The following is a 22,682-nucleotide window of genomic DNA, read 5'->3' as shown; positions in this document are numbered from 1 at the left end:
GCGACAAGCTCCCTTTAACCACACTCGGATGCCACAGCACGCTGTGAACTGCACCAGCCAGAAGCACAGCAGGGACAGAAGCTGCCTCAGGCATCGGTCACCCACATGCCAGCACTGATACTCGCACAAGCAGAATAACTGCCTGCATGCCTGACRCCCTTCTGACAACCAAAACAGCCTCCTAACACGGGTACCGACAAAGAACACCAGATCCAAGACAGAAACTGCAGATAAAGCTTCTCAGGCGGTAGCTCCAGTGCCAGGTATTCATTGCTGAGCCCCACCCACCCAACAGAGCCAAGTGACAGGCACAGGACATGCTGACACTTGTGCCATGAGCCGATTGCAGTCTCTGCACTCACTCTACTACCAACTGCAAATTTTACCCAAGTTTCACCCCGGGGTGATCCTCCCTGCACCAGCTAACCAGATCTGAGCTACCCAGCCTGYTCAGGTGAGGACTGCAGGGGCACAGCTGGGCAGCAAGAGCTCACAGCATTTTTGAAGAGCTGCTGTAGAGCRCCCAACAGGGCTGGGCACCCCCTTCCAGGGCAGACAGGGCACTTCAGATGAGGCATGTTCCTTCCCCGTGCATGGTTTTGGGACAGCATAGCAGAAGTTACTTGTTTCCGAAACAGCATTGAAGGAGCCTCAGGCATTTGCAGCCACGAAGGATCACACACTAAACTTCCCAGCAGTAATCTCTTCATGCTGACCAGCAACAGTAACTTTTTCCTTCCCAAATCATTCCTGTCCCCTGAAAAAGGGTGAAAGGGAGGGTCATGTTAACACTGTTTTCATGTGCTGCTCAAAACCTGCTGTCATCACCTGTTAACATGAAACCACMAGCTTCACCTACACAGTACACGGAGACTGCTTTGTTTTAGCCACAAGCAGAACTGCACTGTGCTCATCTGAACCACATTAAATATTTCCTGCAACAAGTCAGATGAATTTATTCACAGAAAGATAAGGTTTTGTTGGACTTACCACATTTAACTTTCATCAAGGGAAGTAAAAAACCCTTTTATCACGTGAATTAGGAAGTACCCCAATAGAAGGTAACTTTTTTCTGCTTCCACTTGTCTCACGTGAGACAAACTGCATGTATCACTAAAAGCCAAAAAGAATACTATTCAAAATAGACTTTTTCATGTGCTCCTCCTCTCATTCGCTGTTGTTTCAATGGTGCTAAGAACATTACACAACACTTGTTTAAAAGGTTGATCCTTCCAAACTTCAAGCCCATCTATTCAAAAAGTCCTTGTTATATATAACTTCCAGATCAGATGCACACAATGAGTAGTACTTTCACAGTCCTATTACAGAGCTTTTTTTTCTTTTAATAGTAACTTAAGCTTCCAGACTACAGGCCCTCCAATGCCTGTTCCCACTGAAGTTGCATGTCTTCCCTTCTGCGTCTGGCAGTAAGCACCACAGCACTTTGCGTGCCCTCAGCAGGCTGAGAGGCCAGGTCTGTCCTTACAGACAATGTTTGTTTTCTCAGGGTAGCACTTAACTCTGTTGTCTTGCTTATTCCCAGAACAGTGCACACAACCCATAGTTAGCTGTAACACTGCAGGAGCACTCACATCATCCCGGTCGCTCCGGAGAGACAGGCTCAGCCCTCAGYTATTTATCTCCGAGGATAATACCCTGATAAAGCAGGTATGCAGCAAGCCAGGCGGGGAAGGAAGGAAATTACTCTAACTATGTATTTATACAGATCAAAGCAGATATGCCAGCTCATTTTGGAGTTGTCATTCTGGAGACAGCAAAAGCCTGGAGTGCATGGAGTGGGGCAAACAGGTATCAGAAGGATATTGACTGCTACTTCAAACAGACCAAGCACATCCCCTTCCCTTGCCACTGGACACTTTCTTGGAGACTGCTGATGTTAAGCAAACCTGATACAAGCCCAAGGCTAGAAGTGCTCGACAGCAGCACCAGGCTCTATAAATAAAATAGCCAGCAAGCCCTAGCTCTTGGTACAACACAGTCTATGATTAAATTTGCATAAACACAACAGCTTTTGGAGAGTAAAACCTAAATARTAAGTCTAGCAGCCAGATGCTAAAATGAATCAGTAGCGAGACACTCACACCTGTAATAGACCTGACTACATCTACTTTTCATCAGCAAAAAAGACTACCTAAGAAAGGTCAACAGATGCTCTTGAAGGTCTGACTGTTTAAAGTTTTAAGCCCTTGAACTCATTAGAATTATGCTTCAGAACATCTGAGTAAAATCAGCTCTTGCTTTCTGCCTGAATACTTACTTAGGCTGGGGATATCATCTTGTCTAAAAGGATTTGTAAAGGAGGTTTCTTTTAGAGAAGTTCTTACCATTTAATCCGGTCACACTCTGTGTAACTGAGAATGACCCTGAACAGGCAGGGGGGAGACTGCGAGTGCAATCAGACCACTTGGCATCACCTTGGCCTTTGCYGCTGCTGTTACGTAGTAGCATTTTATGCTTGCAGAAATTGAACTGAGCAAGTTTCAGAAATGTAAAACTTCATCATTGGACAGATTCAACCACTTAGGCAGGCTGAACAAGTTAGATGCACTAAGTGACCCTGAAATGCTTTCTGCTCCTTAGCATATTATTTCACTGTCAACTGATTTGCTCTGTTAGTTTCTATCCTAAATATGTCCAAGCGCAGTTGAAGCATTTTGATTTTTACTCTGGGAACAAGTAGCATTTCACCGATAATTAAAAATTTAAACAGCAATTAATCCCTATTCCAAAGACTGAGGTTCAAATTACTTACTCGTGAACGAGTTTAAGAAAATGCTCAGGTTCRTGCAGTAGAGCAAAGATGCCTATCACGGTACAGCAGAGCAGCTCCCAGCTCCATCACAGCAAGGGAACAGAGCASAGATTCTTCTCAGCGAGAGCACAGGGAGAGACCCGATGAGTCATGGGAGCCAGCACTGGCAAGAGACCGGCTGTAGGCACAAACAAGTAGCTCAGATTTCATCAAAAAGGCAGCAAAGAGCCAGAAGACTTTCTAATATTTGCTACAATAATTTGCTACTGGAGGGGAGAGGGGTGCCACCAGTATTCTGACTCTTTTCTGACTGTATCTGCTAACAGAACCAGGCATTCTTCTATCAGATCACAGATTACAGGAAATACAAAAATCGTAATACAATCATAATCTGCTTCTACACAAACATTAACCAGCAACTACGACAACCACCATTTCATTTGCATTAAGAGATTAGCTAAAGCATATCCCCCCGGGGGGAAAGCCTCACATAAATACAAGGTTTCTGCATGTCATTTTCATAATCTGCCTGTGAAAGACGGRACCTTAAAAGCCCCAATGCAAACTCAGCACTCATTAATCCATTTTGTAAAACTTTGTTTCAACTGCGTAGCAGTGCTTGACCCTCAAATGACTCTACAGCTACAGCAAGTTCAGCTGCACCAAATCTGAAAGGAGAACAGCTGAATTTATCTTAACGGCTGTTTAGGTGCAGAGGGTAAATTTAGTAATGTTCAATTAAAATCTTMAAAAGACTTTTCCCTTTCCTTTCATACTTCCAGCAAATGAACTATGAAGTACTCRTAAAGAATGCACAAAATGTGAACACAGTTGAAGCAACACATACTTATTTTTCCAATACAGAATCTTCAACAAAGCAGAAACTGACTGCAGAGCCTTGCAAGAGTCATGCAGACTATTGCTTTTATTTCACTGGATTTGGAAAGCTTATCAAAAAGAGCAGGTTAAATCTACCACAAAGTACAAAAATACAAAGATTACCCATATTTAATCAATATTTTAAGATCTTAAGAGTGTGGAAGTTTTGGGAAAAGTACCAAGCTCCTCTCCAGTTTGATACCCCAAGAAGTTTGTCCCCAGGGGTGGCTGACAGGATCAAGAGCAGAGATCTATAGCACTGGAGCTGGGCCACCCCAAATGCAAGGCCCTCCAGACTCTTCCAGTGACTGGGATTATCAGTTTCAGCAACCAACACCAATCCAACAAAAGCCAAACTTTGCAAAATACCTGGTCATACTTTTTTTGAACCATTCCTCAAGTGCATAAGTGGCTTCTAAATCTGTAACTATATTTATTTCAAAGTTAGTCTTAGAACTCCTTCTGTAGGATTAYGCTCCCAGTTTATTGGTATCTCCTGACAGTGAATAAACCTGCTGCTAAACAATATGTCAAGACAAAAATCAACTGCCCTGTTTTCTCTCACATTTGAAGACCCACAGCTAAGGAAAATTAAACACAGGCTTGAAGCTATACCRTGTATTTGTAAATAAAATAATGTGACAAAAGAAGATTACAGAGTACAAAATGAGCCCTTTCAGAAAGCTTTATCTACAAGAGAAGTCAATGTTCAGTTCATTTTGTAAAGTTCAAAACAAGTATCACTGAGGAATGGGAATATTTCCATAAAACACTTTTTAAATGGTTTTTTAAAAAGCTTGGACCATACACAACGATTTCAGATGAAAAATTCTACACACACACATTGGTTTGGTTACAGCTTCAGGGGTCAGTGCAGCACAGTGCAAGTTTCATTCACAGATAAAAGGATATATGAAGTGGGCACACGTACACTCTCAAACTACAGGATGTGATCTAACTCTCGGCAACCCTTTTCCCACCACCAAAAGGTGCTGAAAAGCAAATTATATAGAAACCAAGGGGAAAGTACACAAGGAGATGGATTCTTTAATAACACAAGTTAATATYTGACAGCTTAAGAAAGAGGGAACAATTGCATGAGGAAGAGAACAGTTGTTAGTTGTTAGAAGGTGTGTACGATGGAGGTTTGTACTTTGATTCTATAGAAAAACTGAAGCTAACAAGTCTCTGCTCCTGAAACAGAAATACCAATAAGTACAAAAAGTAAGCACTATTAACTCAAAGTGCCTTCTCAAAACAGCCCATTTTCCCTGCTGCAGGTCACCACTCCCTTGTCTGTCAAGGAAAAAGGATATGCAGCTACTTATTTCAGCTAGTCTTTCAATATATACAATCTGGCAATTTTACAGAATCTTCTTGGTCCCAAGTCTGCATCAGAAAGTGTTTTTCCCTTTGTGCATTTCTTTCTAAGTAGAACAAATGATCTTCAGTGCTTCTAAAGAAAGCCTTATGTTTAGAAATTGTCTAGGCTAAAAATACTGACGCAATTTTCACCTGAAGCCATGTCTTGCAAAGGATGAATGCAGAGTGCCTCTCTGTAGATGCTAAGTGCATCTTTAGCCACCAGAAATCTAATGGAGGGATACAACTCTGAAGTACTCTGCTAATTTCCATTTTAAAATATGACACTTTCAGCATACAGAATGGGCGACTAGTGCAACATGCAGCATTGATTGTTTATTCAATAAATATTTAACCCAATTATTGCCAACCAAGGCAAACAGTGCAGAAATTGTCATTTAGAGATACAAAAGGTTAACTTTTTTGTATAAAGTCAGTTGCTACTATATTCATACAACTATTTCAAAGAGGTTTTTCTGCTTCAAAATTGAGGTTATCATTATAAAAATACAGAAACATATTTGGGGGTTTAACATTCTTTCCAAGAGTAACTTTTGCATTTACATGGGAACATGACACTTCTGTATTCAAAAAATTAAAATGAACACTACGACAGAGACATTTTCTGCACTGATGATTTCATGATAGTCCTTAAATACATCTCTCTTGGTCCTGGGTATACATTTAGAATGAAATTACTTGCATCTCACATTTATCCTGAGGTCAGCTGTGTAAAAAGGAAAGCCAGTTTTATAAGGATATTTGCAGGCTTCTTGTTCAAAATAACAGGTTGTTTTTAAACAAGCCAATAAAACTCCTGAGGGGAGAGAAACCCAAATACTCTCACCAGTGTTTTAAGAAAAAAAATGTTGTGACATTTTTGGGAATTATTTCAAAAAATACATAGGCTAGCACACCAAATTGCTGTATCACCCAACTAAAATTTCAGTATGCATTTGCCAAATTTGAAACTTAGAAACCGTTGTGAAAAGGAAGTGTATAAATCCCCATGAAGAATCTCTCCAAGCTTCTCACCTCAAGATCCCAACTTGCAACAAAACTTCTGCAAGAACAASCCTGCTGAAGCCTGTGGGAATCCACAGAGTCCTCAGGTCTGCCTGCACAGGTAAGGACACACCATTTGAGTATTTGTCACCCACCATGGCATACAGCTATGACCTTGTCAAAGCTCCACTTTGAACACAGCAGTTATTTTCAATAGCACCAACAATCTCTCAGATACCAGCATTTAGGCAAATACAGACGACATAAAATAGGTTTGTTTCTTCCTGAATCAGCACAATTGGTACAAGGCACTGCTTGGCATAGGAAGTCATAATTAACAGCAAAACAAGAGTTTCCCAGTTTTGTGACATTTAGGTTTGTACATTAGATGACCTTGCAACTTATTATATACCATGGCTAGGAAAATAAGATAGTCTAAGGGATTAATGAAAACATCACCATTCCATGCATGCTCACAGTTTTCCTCCCTGTATCTGAAAAACCCCCATATAACAACATATCAATATGAAACATTAGAAAGTATGGGTTGTTAAATTAAGAAAGTACATTTTATTCTCCAATCTTCCACAAAAGTCTAACCTAGACACAACTCAAGTAAATGAAGTTGGAAAATATTCTGATAACATTTGCACCAGTCTATCCCTGCAGAGGAGAAAAAAACCCAGCTATTATCTAGAGAATTCATAGATTGAGGCACATCGCAGTTGAAGATATTCAGGCATATTTTATGGCTAGAACAGGATTTTTCTGAGGAGCCTCACTACAGACTTCCCCAAAAGCAGCTCCATATGGTTTGAAACACAACTTGCAACACATGGAAAAAATGTTTGGTCCTTAATCACTACTGTCTTCATCATCATCATCATCCGATACATCATTTAAAGACGACTTGGGTGACTGGCTGTAGGAGTCTGACCTAGTGGACTGACAAGCAGTCRTCTCCCCAGTAGAAAGAAGATCATAGCAGAAGTCGCAGATTCTCACTGGCTTGGAAGACTGGCTCGGGAGCAGAAATCTCTTTTCTGAGCAAGGCCCACAYACGACAAAGCCGCACTTGCGACAGTGGTGACGACGGTTGACAGGAGTAAACTTGGCTTTCTGACATCGCATGCACACTGTGGCTTCCGAGTCTGGTACCCACACAGCCGCATGTTCATTGCTAGGAGTCTTCCCACTTTTGGAAAGCAAATCGGAAACACACTTATTTATGTGGTTCATCCACTCAGACTTCTCTGTAGCAGTGGCAGCGTAAACTGCGAAAGACTTTGTTGGTGTCTTGATAAGCCAACCGTTCCGTAARTCTCCCTCATCCTGGATGGAATCAATAGTGACGTTTTCCAGTGGGATTATGTGCTGTTTATTGTATTTCTTCTTCTGGATGACAATGTTACCATAAACAAGAATGTCATTGAACAAGAAGAACTGCCTTGCTTTGGGCTTCTTCCTACACAGTTTTGTTAGTACTCCCTCTCCAATCAGAACACGACCAGGAATAGTCAGGGGTTGACCAGCTGCTCCAAAGCAGTTTTCCACTAYACTGATTCTTCTAGTATTTGCCTCACTGTTTGCCAAGCGATCCACCATCTTTCACAAGTATCCTAAAATAAGAAAAAAAAAAAGTTTGTTATTAGAACAGGACTGATTCAACAGCAGGCAGTCTTCCCCAAGGAAGGTACCAACCCCGCATTTCTTAAAATATCTAACAGGACCTGCTGGCTGAGAGGCATTGACTTGGGCTAGATTTAAATGAGTATTAACACCTAAGAATTTTTAGCAACCGATTAGTCTTTTTTCCAAAAGCAAAAATGTTCTATGCAGCTGACAGCTATCTTTATCACACAGACAGCACCTACAGCACTGCTTTTGAGAGCCTCCGGCAACAAACTAGTTCCTCTCTAGTAAGGCTACTGCATCCTGGTTTAATGGTCTTATTTCTCTGTATATCCTCCTGCACAACTCGAGACAGCAACAGGAAGTATCATCCATCATTTCAAATTCTAATGCTGCAAAAACATCAAATTAACTGAGCAGCCTGGAGACCCACATTAGYTTTAACACAACAAACAAATTATATAATTGGTGTTCAAATAGGAAACCACACTCCCCAAGCTAGCTCAATATTGCCCATTTTTTCCAGTGTGTAAAYCTCAATTCATGGGCCAAAACCATGATTCTACCTGCTGGAAACATTTTGTACAGGCCACAGCTTGCACCCCCCACTACATCTGCTTTCATGGCAAACTCYTGAGCCAGGAACAGGGAGTGAGTCACAGCTGGTGGCTCATCACCTGCTTGCTGCTGCCTTCTTTTTGCAGGAGTCCCACAGTCCCTCCTTCCTCATCTACATGAACCRCATCTGCATCCATCACAYTCAGGCGACTGGCAGACCTGTACAGAGGACAAGCCACACAGCTCACAATTGCTCCTGARAAAAGACTGAGTGACCTGCACAAGYTCAAAGTTTAAAAAAGATGACTTTGTATTTCAGAAAGTGCTAATGAAYTGTATGCTCCAACTACAGACTAAAACCCCATMCCAAGTTTGMAATTTGTTCCCCAAGTAGCAAATRRGATTYTTTTCTTGTAACTGTGAGATACCAAAGTCATCCAACAGGGAACTAAAATTAAGAACTCATTATAGTGATTCAYACCTTGGCAAACCACTCTTTAGCCTCTCTTTTGCCCTAGAGTTTCCCAGGCAGAAATCTGGCAAAAGAAAATCCTGCCAGTCTGACCCACATTCCCTCAAACCCCTTGTGRGTACAGCCACGAACCTGAACTGCTGTGCTTGATGGAGCAGCGAGAGGTCTGGCAGAGGCAAGTATTATGGACAGACTTTTCCTCAGCAYGCAGAGGATGTTCCCCTGTGCCTCCCACAGGGCTAAAGCTCACAACACCCTTTGATACAACCACAGCTTTGAACAGTGAAGAAAAGCAGAACAGCAAATATGCCATGGCCTCGTGACACGATCCCAGGCTGGGAAGTCCTCTACATTACCTGCCTTTTCTTTATCTACACTGCCTGCCATCAATACAGCAGCAGCCTACAGCCGAGAGGAAACTGGGCTGAATCAAGACCCAGGCTCAATGCTACTCAGACTACATCACTCTGCTATRGCCTGATCCAGGCAATCTTCCTCCTATGAATCAAAGCACAGATACTTCCTTACAAAACAGAGATGAAACCACTCATCAGGCCTCATCTAAATAAGTATGTTACCTGTGATTACACAAATCCACATGCCCAATGTTAAATATTATTATTGTAAATTACAGCTTTGAAAGTGTAATTAGTTTCACACTAAAGTAGTTTTGACAAGTGAGGTTGCAACTACCTATTCTAAACTGCGCACATTATCTTGCATCAGTCTGACACTCAAGACACCAGAATCTCTGTAAGTTACCTCTCGACACCATTTTTTAATTTTCTTTACATGCCTTACAGCATTAGTTACAATACATGAGTATGTATCAAGTTAACTAGTTTTATGGTTAGGAGAATTACAAAACCACCAAATCTGAAAGTATTTTGATCTGCAGAAGGTGAAGACAAAACACAAACTGCCAAGTAAGAGGTAGTAARAAGGGAACTGAAAAGAAACATCTTTTCTTGTGTAATTGCTGTAGTCCTAGGCTCCAAAATCAGAYTTAAGTGCCTGACCGCTGAATCCCAGGATCTGGAATGAGGGTTCATTCCCATTAACTGCCTAATAATCATTCCCATCCAACAATACTCTAGAAATAAGTAGCCTTTGTGAACATAGAAACTGAACCAACAGCCCTTCAAACTTAGAAAACAAGGCCGAGTCACAGGGTCAGTCTACAGTTATTGGTAATTCCATGTTCCCTGTGTAGTGGRAAAGGACATCAGTCACCAGAATGCAAAGGGGACAATTCAGAAAATACCCTTTTCTGCAGGTACAAATCAATATGCACTCCTTATGAACTCACACTTTGATAAAAGTTATCAACGAATTACAGCAAGTTAAATGCTTTTGGTAGTCCGCAGAGGGTAAGAGCACTCCCACCCAACCCCCACAAACACAACCATACTGATGGGTTTCAGCAAAGCAAGCTCTTTGTTGTGAAGTCACAGCCACCTGTGGAAACCAGTCACTGCTGCACAGCTCCAACTCAGCCACTCTGCACGCCCTGCCAATAAACTGCAAACTCAGTTCAAGGCCACTACRAAAGCTTTCAAAATACAAGTCAGTAGCAGAAGAAGGGGAGAAAAAACTAAAGGTTTTAATTAATTGTTCTCTAGGACAATCTAAGAGAAAACAATTCTAACCAGGATCATTTAATCATGGCTTGAAACAAAGACACGTGACTCCAGAACTTGTGCTAAAAACTGTATTTTGCGCTTGTGAAAATAATCACTAACTGAACCTTAAGCAAGAATCCTGGGCAAGTTAAGGACTATTAAGAAATACAAGTTAAATTGCATGTCTTCTAGATTGAAACATTTCCARTGATGAATAACATTCTCACCTGACAGMCTCAAAGCAGTAAATGCCACAGATTATTGATGCCAATTCCACCATTCCAAGACATTGTATTTTCCCACAYTAACAGATTAGACTTTTTAGAATAAGCACTCGGACATTTTTCTCATGAGCTTTTAAAGAACTAAAAATTAAAAATGCATATGAAATCCTATGCATGCAAATGCTCATATACCCTCACTAGCCTTTTCTGAGAAAGGAAGTAAGCTCAGAAATGGATGGGAAACTACCTGAAATACATCCTGATTACAAGTAATCATGAAACATGSAAAAGTTTGACCAGAAATACAAGAGAAGACAATTCTAATTCACAAGAACTAAAGTTACAAGAGGTACTTTTCTTCCGCTCATGAGCACACTGACCAAGGAGATTTAAATTAAAATATTGTCTGGACAGAAAAAGGAACCTTAAACCCCAAAATGTAACAATCCAAAATCAAAGTAATCAATTACCAGTCCTTAAAAATTACAATCTTATCTTAAAGCATATTCAGATTTATTGTAAGAGAACAGATCATCATACCCTGGAACTGGGTGGCAATATTCGCCTCTCCTCCAGCTAAACTTTCATCTCAAGTTTCTACCTTGAGAAGTTGGCCACCTTAAGAAGCGGATACAGGATTATACTGCCCTGAAGATGCAGGATCACAAGACCTGATCAAACCAATCAATTCCTGAATGATGGCAAATTGCTGAAAACATGCCCAAATCCTTCCCCAAGCAAGTCAGGAATAAACAGAACCATGGGCTTTGAAACAACAGGTTAGACACTTCCACTTAAGGGAAGAGTATCCTAYACACAGCCTCAGTTTATGGACGCCACGAAATCAAAAACCTCAAACATATAATAATATGAGACTTTTATTATATTTGACTAACTCCACACTTCTGGCATACAAACTCCTAAAAGTCCCAAGGCCCTTATGGAAGCGGGATTCCATTTCCATCAGTGATGGACTGATGTTCTTCACAGACATCAGTTTCATTTTCTGTGTTCAGACAGTACCAGTTGCTAGTCAAAATATTACCAAAAAAAAAAAAAAAAAAAAAAAAAAAAAAAAAAAAAAAAAAAAAAAAAAAAAAAAACAAAAAAAACAAAAAACCCAAAACAAACCAAAATCACACAAACAGATCACTTTGTAAGAAAAGTAGCTACATGGAACTACACCATAAGCGGGGTTTAGCAGCCTTTCCAAATAAATAAATCTCAACTCTCAAAATGCTACAATACCTTCAGTTTGGACCTCACACACACACTCTTAGAAAGCACTTTTCATGATGAAGATGCTGGGTAATGGCTTTTATCTCCATGGCAAAATATGCTATTTAAAGATGACAAAATATTTCATGACACAGAAAGCCCCAACTCCTCTACAATAYACAGAACTCTCTTTGACACTTATTTCCACTTTTTTCCACAAGAAGCTTCTAGAAAAGTAACAATTCTGTAATCAAGATATCAAGATCTTCTTGCTCCCTTATTTCAGTCCAGTTTACACTTGTAACCTGTTGGTGCAAACAATCATCTTCAACGCAATGAAACACAGATGTCACTGAAATTTCTGAAGAGCTAAACAAGTTATCTACTCACCTAAAGCACAATCCATGTTGAAGGAGTCATGTATTTACTACAGTTATTAACATTCCAAACTACTGCAGCAGAAAAATAATTCTACTGGGTTGCTGTGCACTGACAAGTTACTTTCCACATAATCGTTTCTTTCTGCCACTGTATCCTGGAGACCAAACCAATGATCTTCCAGGACTCAATGCTTCTACAGGTCTTTCATAAAATAGGGGAATGTTTGTTTTACATGCTAGCTCTCCTTGTGATAGAGGCCAGACTAAATGCACAGAATAGCTGCAGCTGAGGACAGATATAAGGAGTCAACTAAAAAGAATGCAAGCCTGATTGACACAGTTACACTCCATTCAATACAGAAAACTTTTCTACAACTACATTAGCACCGCAGCAGTTAGCATAAGCACCATACAGCAGAACCATACAGCAGAACCATACAGCATAAGCACCATACAGCAGAATAACAAAGGTGCTGAAGAGGAGAAATGAGATTTTAAAAGCTGTTATGGCACAGTAATGCAGACTGCATAGCTCAGCACAAAAACATTTCCTCACCCCAGCTCAGTGCATACTATCATCTCAACCAGCACACCCTTCAGGCTGCAGGACAAAGGGTGTGCAGGAGAGGGACACAATCCAAATTCCCAAGTTACTTYAGCAAAACAGCAGAACTGGTGGTGTTCCATTAATTCTAGCTTGGGCAAGAACAAATCAAGTCCAGTGTACAGTCCCTGCCAATAAATGTTAATTAATAAGCATCTAATTTTAGCATTATTTTTCTTCAACACTCCTTCAAGGGAGAAAAATGTTACTGGCCTTGCTCTAATTGTCAGATCATCTATCGTCATCTTTACAATTAGCTATTAGGCTGTTAACAATTACATTTAACATATTGCATTAATACAAACCAGGCAGTCTGCATTTCTCAGAGCCATGGTATCAGGATGCAGGCAGCTTATCCATTACTATGAATATTCATCATTTAGGTGACAGCTTTAAGGAAAAAAAAGCATATTTAAGCTGCTGCAAAAAGTACAAGAGCTCAGAACTAATTATAAAGAGGCCCATCCAGTCCAAAAGCTGCAGCAGATCCTCCATGCTTCAAAGTCAGATTCAGTACACAAGTCCAATAAAAAAGTGCCACTGACCACATCATTAGAATAAATGAAATAAGATCTAGATAAGGGTGCACTGAAGCAAATGTGAAAAATAGAAAGTACTCAGAAATGGAGAAATAGAAAAAGGAATAAAGACAGAAAAGGCAGAAACAGCAAATCTAAATCAAAGCACATTGTACCTAGTCACCCAATAAATTTCTAAGTAATTATCCAGTTGTCATAGAAAGCCCTTGTTCTCACACCTGCACCTGCACATACAATGTCAGCAACTATATTACACCACATGCACTCAAATTAACCAATTTCCCTTCTAACCTAAAGGTAACATAGATGCTTCATAAAAGTTTCTAATCAGAGTCACTTAATAGAAGGCAAAAGCTATCATGTTTGACTCCACAACTTGAAGGCTCTGAATAGAACAGAAATTTCAAACAGAAATTCATTTTGCTTCATGATACTTAAATGGCACAAGTTAAACATATATAAAAGGTACAGAAGATAAAGAAAATTTTTTTACAAGAGAGAAACAAGTAAACTGTAAACCAAATGCAGAAAAGGAGTATTTGCAGACCAGGTTTCTAATGTGCATTAAAAGACTGGTTTGTAAGATGACTCATTATTTGGATCTACAGAGGAAAATACCATTCTCCCTAAAAATAGCTCATCAGGCAGAATCAGTCATTTAGTTATGTGGGAGTTTTTAGTAACAGGTTTCAAATAATTGTTATATATTATATTATCACATCAGACCCATAGCTTTCCTCATGCACTTTGCATTTGCGAGCAAGACACATTAATTTGAGTCACAGTTGCATAAACATCAACAATTAAGTTACCCAGAACCCTCAAACATCCCTCGCGTAAACAAGCTCTGTCTGAAACAGTAATACTACTCCTTTTTGTGGACAAACTTCCAGCTATAAAGGCATCTCAGTACTGTAATACAGTATGCTAATCTCTATAAATATTAGATATATTGCTCTTAAGAGCAACACTTGACATTCTGCACCACTGCCAAGTAAAACACAGTGCAAATTTCCGAACTGCAGCGTGTTTAAAGAAATTTATCCATGTCTAATGCTCTGAAAATAGCGTGCAAAATTGCTGAACTAAAAACATGCACAGCAAATCTGACACAAATCAGAATATGAATCAGCATGTTTTGAATGTACATGTTTTCATACTTCAGCTTCACTAGTTACACCTCCTGCCCTTCATCCTTCAATACATTAGAGAAGGATGATACCAACGCTAGTCCTAGTGGGCAAAATCACACTTTCTGTGCACTTGGAGCTCATCAGCTGTAATCAGAATACAAGCATTCATGTACAAGCCACCTTTATGGTCCTTGGCAGGTAGTGCCAATAGCAACAGCTGGATTAAACATAATATGTTTACCCACAAAAGGCATTTAATTGAACTTTACTTCTTTCATTCAGCATATAAAATAAAATATTGAGGAAAATTAAGTTGTAAGTATCCATCAACCCATTTTTTAATCTGTTAGTATTTCATGTTATTGTTTACAGTCACTTAAATATATCTGTAATAATTAACTGATCGCCTTTTTAGTATTAATTATATATTTGCGATATTCACCAGTTGCTTTTTATTAAAAAGTAAAAAGACCAATTTGAGCATAAAGTTAAACAAAATCAAAAGAATTTCACCAACAAAAGTATTACGCTGATAGGATATATAGGTATGACAAATGTTTTCTAAAGGTCTTTATCACTGCTAAAAGCTGACACAACACCAACAGCTAAATGCCTGTCCTGTGATGGAGGTAGCTAGATGCTATTTAAAACATAAAAGACAACTGTCACTTAAAGAGAAACACAGCCTTCTAACAAGCAGTTCTCTTAATGATTCTCTTAAAAAAAAAAAATCCCCAAACTGTTATATTTAAAGTGTCTGGCTATCACTATCATGACCAGCTGGCAACGATATAGAGAATAACCCTGATAATATCTCAAAGATGTATCAAATACAACAAAAAGCTTCGTCGCAATACTGAAAAGAAGGAAGAGCAGAGATGTTAAAGTCATTGTATCAAGGTAAAGATGATAGCAGGAAATGAGGCAACAAGATCCCTCTGAGCTTCAGCATAGTCTTTATCCAGATAACCACTTTTGACTAAGCTGGTTAATGGCTGCAGCATTCAGAAAGGTAGTGACAGTAGGACAGAAAATTTGACTTCATTTATAGACAAAAAAAAAAGCCCAAACCACCATTTCCTTAAAGAAGTGTAAGCTGTTGACTTTTCAAACAATTTTCCTCACCCCTAATAATTATTGGCATTTAATACAGTTAAAAAAGCTTCAAGATAGAACACTAGAAAAGATGATGGAAACACCAAGGCTGTTTCAGATTATTCTACAGAGGCAAAGATGCTTGCAACATTTCCATCTGAACACTATAAAGGAATAGTATAAGCAACAATCAGTAGCACATGGACAGGAAAGTGGATGTTACTGTGGACCTCTCTCAAGCATCATTTTATGATTATCATGATTTTTAGGATTTTGTACATGAATGCATTCCCCCCCACACCATGAAGACACATCTTCCTTCATTGTGCAAGCCTGTGGAGCAATGGTTCCACTGTGGGGAAAGACAGATTAGCCAACTCGTCCCCTTACTGGTATATCTAGTACAACCCAGCAGTCTTAACCCTTCATTTGTTTCAACCTGTTGGCCAACGTTGTGGCATTGGCCACAGAAACCATACCGGAAATATGTTAACAACAACCACATTACTTCATACTGTACAACCCATAAGTACTCTGCTTTGACAACACTTTAGAAACCTTCAGATTATTTCTCAGTACAGCATATAGTCATGTCCAATCACATCATGAAAGCAAATCCATGCATTTGTCGAGTCGGATGCCATCATAAACCTATAATTACTATAATGAACCATACTATATAGTTCATACAAACAATAATGAACTGTTTTGTTTTTAGCTGCTGCACGTGATTATCACAAGCCAAATCCCACTAAAACTCTTCTTGAAAGTACAGTGTAGAAATTCTTAACAACAACAAAAAACCTCCCTTTATTATCAAATCCGCATGACAAGTGCATTGCTCCTCAAATTTGCAATAGCCATTATCCAAATGAGTTAGGAATTCCTGAGTTAGGATTCATAGAAAGGCCAATTCTATCTTCAGGGTGGAGATAGTTTCTAGGTAGATCTTTCAAGATGTATGAACTTATACTCCCCAACCCACTCAGAAGTTCGTTTGGGTACAGAAAGATATTTTTAGAAGAAGACCATTTATTTTGCCAAGCAACTTACGTATTAGCACAGCAACACCAGAGCAATGCTGTTTTACCATCCAGGCAACTCTGCTGAACAATTAACACACTGCCTGAGCTGCTGTATGCAGGCAAAACCATCTAAGTTCTGCTCATTAGCTTTAGTATTTAACACCATAAACCTCAGCTGGAAATAGAACACCAACTTAACCTGCTTGTAAACAGAAAGGCCAACTCCCACATCCAAAGCAGTTGTAATGCTAAGTAATCACAGAGGAGACACAAAGAAAATAAAGGCATGCGGAAAAGGGCTGCCCCACCAGACATGTTTGGCCTGTTTGAAACCTGCCCTGCATGAAGGATGAGAGAAACCACCTTCACCATAAAGCCACGCGCAGGAATGGCAGCAACCCCGCTCCAAGCAAGAAACCTGTGGCACGCATCGAAGAGGCACAGAAATCCAGAACTGCTGAGTCCAAAGTTGTTCCCACTATCTTCTCCTGCTTGGCAATAGCAGAAAACATGAAAGATAGAAACACAAGCAGTACTAAAGGGTTTCTACCACAGGGAAGTATATGATCAGGAGGCCTTAATACACTCTTAGACCATTTGGAAGGGGGTTTATTTCCCTTCTATCCCCTGCTATACTGAAAGTCATGCCTGAATGCCTGTTAGGGGAGAAGATACCTCACTGAGAGAAGTCCAGAAGGAACATTCTTGTAAGAGATCCAACATTTTAATAAAGTCAGCTGCTTATTACTACTGTCAGGCGTCTATTTACAATAAACCATGGTAGCTGGTACTGTTTTTGTCTTCTGGCATGATAGAGCTGCTGCTGGGAAGAAACACATAATTCTCCATCCCCCACCTGGTACTCAAGGATTGGAGCAAACAGAGCAACTATCTAAACTAACTTCTCTGTGTCCCTTCCTATCTACCAATAAGCTGAGCATTTCCCAAGCACCTACACAGGCTTACACGGCTTGGAGCAGCACTTTAGGAGCTAAGTGCGTGAGCACATGGAACAGCTAAAATTAAAAAAATTATCAAAGCGGCAACCAAACAAAAAAACCATGTAAAAAAAACTCCCAAACCACAGGGCACAGCCAAACAATCCCGAAAGCTTGAGTTCTGTAGAGGTGAACAGGCAGGCCTGATCCATCCTGACTAGTACTCAACTTTGACAAACTCATCTGTCAAAGCACAGAAAGCAAGATCCAGGCAACTAGAGGCATATCAAATACTTGCTGCTGTCAGCGTACTAAAACAAGGATAAGTAAAAAGGCTGATGTTTTACATATGTAATACATATAAAAGTAATGTATTCATAAACAACAGAACACACGCGTGCCCTTCAAAATTAATTAACAAACAACTGGCTAAAAAAGCCCAGTATTCAGATCAAATCTTTTCTGCCGTGGGAAAGGACCCTAGTATTTTGACAGGCCAACTGCATGCATTTAGGAGCACTACCAGTAATTTAGCTTAACTTCTGGTGCCAGCAAACTGCATCTTTCATCTTAACCAAAGCACTGGGAACATACATCAGAATACAGTTTCAATAACAATTTCCACAGATCTGAAGTCCAAAAAAGCTCAAGTTCTTTCTGAAGTTTTCCACAGTTCTGAGTAGATAACAGATGTCAGAGGAAACACTGACAACAGATGAACACCTTCAAAATGTGCCTGAAGAGTCAAGAATCAAGGACAGCAGCCCAGGATCTTCCTCCACCTCAAGAAGCTCCACAAGACACAAATCCCATCTGCTGGGCTGATGCCTAAAAGATCACTTGACCAGGCAGCAATACCAAACACTGGAATGTATTTTTCTGTTTACAATTTAATGGTTCCCGACTCCAACTGTTTAGCTGTTTGTAGAGTCTCTCCCAGCAAACTACTCCCCAGTTTGGCAGCAGAGACTCACCCCTCCCTTCCACGCTGCCTGGACAGGCGCCGGGTGTGCCCCTCCCATCCGATACACTGCTTTTCAAGGAACAGCTTAACTAGTGACAGCCCACTTCGGCAGCACCTGGGCACGCATTTGGACATCTGGGCTAGCTAATTAATTGACAGATATTCCACCACACTTAACATTAAATGGACAGCGGGTGAGGGACATGGAAAAAAAAAAAATCAGTCAAAAGGATCTGACCAATTTTCAAAGCTTAAATTTTGTCAACCCAGCACAAAAAAAGAGACTCCACTGAATCAACATTTTAAATTTTGAAAAAGACCTATTTAAATTCTTTTGAGGAGGGGACACTGCATAATTAGTAAAGAAAAAAACCAGATACAGATGCAGCTGTTCTACAAGAACTATTGCCAAATCCATCTTGCAAGCAATTTTCCAAAACCAGACTGGCTGTGTGGTTTGTTGTTGTTATGGATTATTACAGCACACATGGAGGCAACTTGCTAATGGCTACCCAGACTGTCTCTCAGTCAATATGAAAAAGAGGATTTGGTTTTCAGTGACTGAAAAAAATACTACTTTTCAGCATGCTTCCTGCAGCAACTTTAACTGACAAGTACAGAACATTTACAGAAAGATCTCTATATGCATCTCTTCTACACATTAAAAACAGCACCTCCTGGATCTTAGGGCACCTGCTTGTTTTAGCACGTGAGAGCTACCAGAACAGCTACATGTTCCAAAGAGCTTCCTAGCCTTAACAAATCTTTTTTTTCCTTTCTTTTCCACAAATACAAACCTATGACACACTGGCCTGCTCACCGACCTATGTCTTTTTATTATGCACAGGCACTTAAACAAGACAGTGTTGACAAAAAAAAAACCAAAACAAAACAACTTTCTGTTTTAAGTTTTCTTCAGAACACTTTTATTACCATCATGAGAGAAGTTACTAACTTCACTAACAATCCAACAAGGACTAGACTAGAGGTAATCAATTAACAACATAACCAAACTAGACAGAATTACCAAGTAGCCAAAGCCTGACAAGAGCCATTAATTTTCTACCAAGTGCTACAACACAAAAGGACTTTCACTTTTAGCAAGCCGTGTTTTAAAACTGAACAAAGTTTTCCCACGGAGTGTCACAATTTACAAGCACAGCAACATAACCACATCATTGCTATTTCATTTTTGTTGTATCAATTTTTTTTCACATGCATGTGTTCTTTGAATCCTGTTATAGAAAAAGAAGCTGCACAATAAAGATGCTTCTTTTACCAGCTCAGTAATTTTAAGCATTTCCACAAACCTAAACAAGACACAAGCCAAGCAACAACTCCCAACCTTCTCCTCTAACCAGGTGCAATCACCTCAACTTTCTCCTGATCCTGACCTACCTAAGCTAAGAAATTCTACTTTAGGACGCAACCCTAATAATATATTACACTGTAGAAATACTTTCAGGAGGCCAGGCAGCTGATCACTACTGAACAGGATCCAACAAAACACTGCTGGAGCACATTTTCAACATTATAGCAGGGAAAACAGAATATACAGACATACTGAACTCTTTCAAATTCTCCACTCCTTAGTAAAAAAAAAAAAAAAATCCAATTAACTTCTAACACTAGTTCACCAGCAAGAATAGACTGAGGACAAGTATGACGGGTTGCAGGGAATCCAAATCCTTTTCCTACTATTTAAAACTGCTGAAAGAAGTTACCCAAATTGGTACCAAAAATGGCTTAAGCCCCAGTAACTGTGTGCAAGACTGGCATCAGGAGAGTCTGGGGCTTGCAGGCAGCTGAAACACAGCTCAGGGCTTTGAATCAAACCACAAGTGATTTTCAGGAAGCTTGACAACATTGAAGCGCTGCAATCATGGATCCATCATTGCTGGCCCCCGGCAATATTTAAAATTTATTTATCCAGCATTACTTAAAAACACATAAGCCAGTAAGCTCAGGGTTGAACTCTCTGAGAAAGGGATGCAAGACCTTTTTCATGGCAAATGCCATAACTGGTGACAAACAGCTGAATGGTGAAGGTCTAGAAAACCGACATCTGAGAGCTATTAACAAAAGCCAAAAGGAAAACTTTAGCAATGACACCATAAATAAAATCTGTCAATCTTCAATGTAACCAGCTTTTTAAACATAACCTATGTGTTAAAAGGGCAGTTCACTTGCCTCAGTGCTGTTAACCTAGATCAGAAAGGGGGGTGGAGGGGGAAATAATCACTGTCACAGACAGCTTTCAGGACAGAAGTACACTGAAAATCACTCTCAAGTTTTAGTTACCAAGTATTGACAGCTAAGTCAGGAGAAATTTAAAGCAGCAGGAGAAGGGTAAAAACGAGGAGTCATTTCCTGAAAGAACCCCTTAATCACAGCAGCTTACTGTAGGTGGCCTTCCTGGGAAATGCATTCACTGGCCCTTTTCCCTTTCACTGCCTGTCAAATGCATTTGATGCATTTTAGTTATATGGAAAACAAGTGGAGTACAGACTATCTAGAGGACACTTGGAAAACTGCACAAAGGTTTGCACTGAAGTTAACCTGCACAAGAAAGATGCTGACAACCCGAACGGCTGCATGTACGGTACACTGTTAATTTGGTTAGCAAATTATGTGTACGCTTTAGAAATGCAAATATCAAAGAACATGCTGTAACTTTTCCTTTTCAGAAGGCATACTAAGTACTTAAAAGCAAAACTGTTACCTTTAGATGGTATGTTGGAAGAACAAGAAGCATTTAATGAAAGCTAAAGCTGCTGATACAAAGATCATACATATCACTGTTTAGCAGACCCCCCCTGTGTCTGTTTGAATCAGCAAAATTTCTCAAGAAATTGTACAGAGTAAGTAACTGCTTGCAGGTCATCTTATTACATTCGCCCACATTCTTACATACTCCACTACACTTGGGGGTTGGAGGGTAGGGCGATGCAGCAAGAACATTCCTCTATTCGAAATCCTTAACTTTCAACTGGTTTTTTTTTTCCTTCTTTTACCGTCTGACAAAATGCAAAAATCCTGTTATATTACATCCACAATATCCTTAATTCCATTTTACTGTGAAACATAATGATGCAAAGAGAAAAAAAATAGAAAGTGACTGCCTTCCACTTAATTTTTAAAATCCTTAAATTATTTACAATCACTAATAGGCTAAAAAGAAAACTCAAACAAAAAAAAAAATCAAAACATCATTATGTGCAAAGAAGCAGTACTCTTACCTATTTAGGCAACTAAAGTCAACATGAGTGCATTTCTGACTGTGTAGCATTAGAGTGGCAGGCTGAAAGACATGAAGTACTCTTCTATTTGGTAACACTTCTGCACAATAATATTTATTGTCATAAAAGGAGAATCTTTGTCCTATAACTCTCAATCAGGCCACTTCTCATGTGCACAGACTCATTTATTTCAACAGCACTACTCACATGGCCTTGAATTTGCAGGACCCTACTTGCTAACATAACCCTCATCATATCTTGTAGTTTATGACAATAAAATAATCTTTAGTAAACATATACCACCACACCTATCTATAGAGTAGTTTTTCATCCCCCTCAACCATAAAAACAAGTCCTCTGATGAGTCATGAAGACAAAAGTTATCCTACAACAGCAAACTTGTCACTTGCTGCATTAGGGAGAAAGTTTTAAATATGTGTTTCTATTTCAGAAGTCTGTATTTACCTATATGTATTCTCTTTTGGAACTATCTTCACACTATCACACCTCCATCCAACTACTGAATTAATTCTTGAAAGTAGTAAAACACACATATACAAGCATGATTTATAACTTTAAAAAAATACAAAAATTAAACGGAAAAGTAAGCTTGAACATTAACAGAGCTTGAATTAAGTCACAAATGTACCCTTAGAATTTGAGGGTGTACAGAGTAAGGTTTTGTTTCTTAATAGAAAATCAAAAACTTAAATTCCTTACCTACCATTATCTAAGAACCATATCCGTTAACAATGGGATTTCCTTATTTGACATCACCCATTTATGTGTGTACTTTACAAATCAAAACTGGAATGCTACTTTTTTGCTTGGACACCACCTTCAACATTTTATCTAACTAGCATTTTCAGAAAATCAGATCTGCAAGCACTAAAAACTTCAACTCTACCTCATCTATGTGCCATGCCTTGACCCTAAGCTTTCACTTAAACACCTCTAGCCCACTTTGATGATAAATACGATGCAAGTGTATGAAACCAGCGCTTGTGTTCTGCCTTTATT

The 22,682-nt window shown here is 39.5% G+C and overlaps 1 protein-coding gene across 2 annotated transcripts; it reads right to left on the bottom strand.

The window, feature by feature from the left end:
* Positions 1 to 3,679: 3,679 nt before the first annotated feature.
* On the bottom strand, positions 3,680 to 18,457 carry PLEKHF2 (pleckstrin homology and FYVE domain containing 2). Of its 2 annotated transcripts, none has more exons than XM_057366237.1 (2): positions 18,434 to 18,457; positions 3,680 to 7,638 (listed from the first exon to the last, which is right to left on the bottom strand). In XM_057366237.1, exon 2 carries the CDS (start codon positions 7,622 to 7,624, stop codon positions 6,875 to 6,877), a length of 750 nt encoding a protein of 249 aa, XP_057222220.1. In that variant the 5' UTR covers positions 7,625 to 7,638; positions 18,434 to 18,457; the 3' UTR covers positions 3,680 to 6,874. The 2 variants fall into 2 exon arrangements, with proteins under 2 accessions (XP_057222220.1, XP_057222221.1); XM_057366238.1 differs by lacking the exon at positions 18,434 to 18,457 and adding an exon at positions 8,329 to 8,397.
* Between the last annotated feature and the right edge of the window lie 4,225 nt (positions 18,458 to 22,682).

This window comes from Malurus melanocephalus, unplaced genomic scaffold (genome assembly GCF_030028575.1).
Source record: "Malurus melanocephalus ecotype Western Australia unplaced genomic scaffold, MMel_1.1 scaffold_62, whole genome shotgun sequence".
Classification (NCBI taxonomy): Eukaryota; Metazoa; Chordata; class Aves; order Passeriformes; family Maluridae; genus Malurus; species Malurus melanocephalus.
Note: the sequence above shows the minus strand (reverse complement) of the source record. Positions and strands in the feature narration are given on the sequence as shown.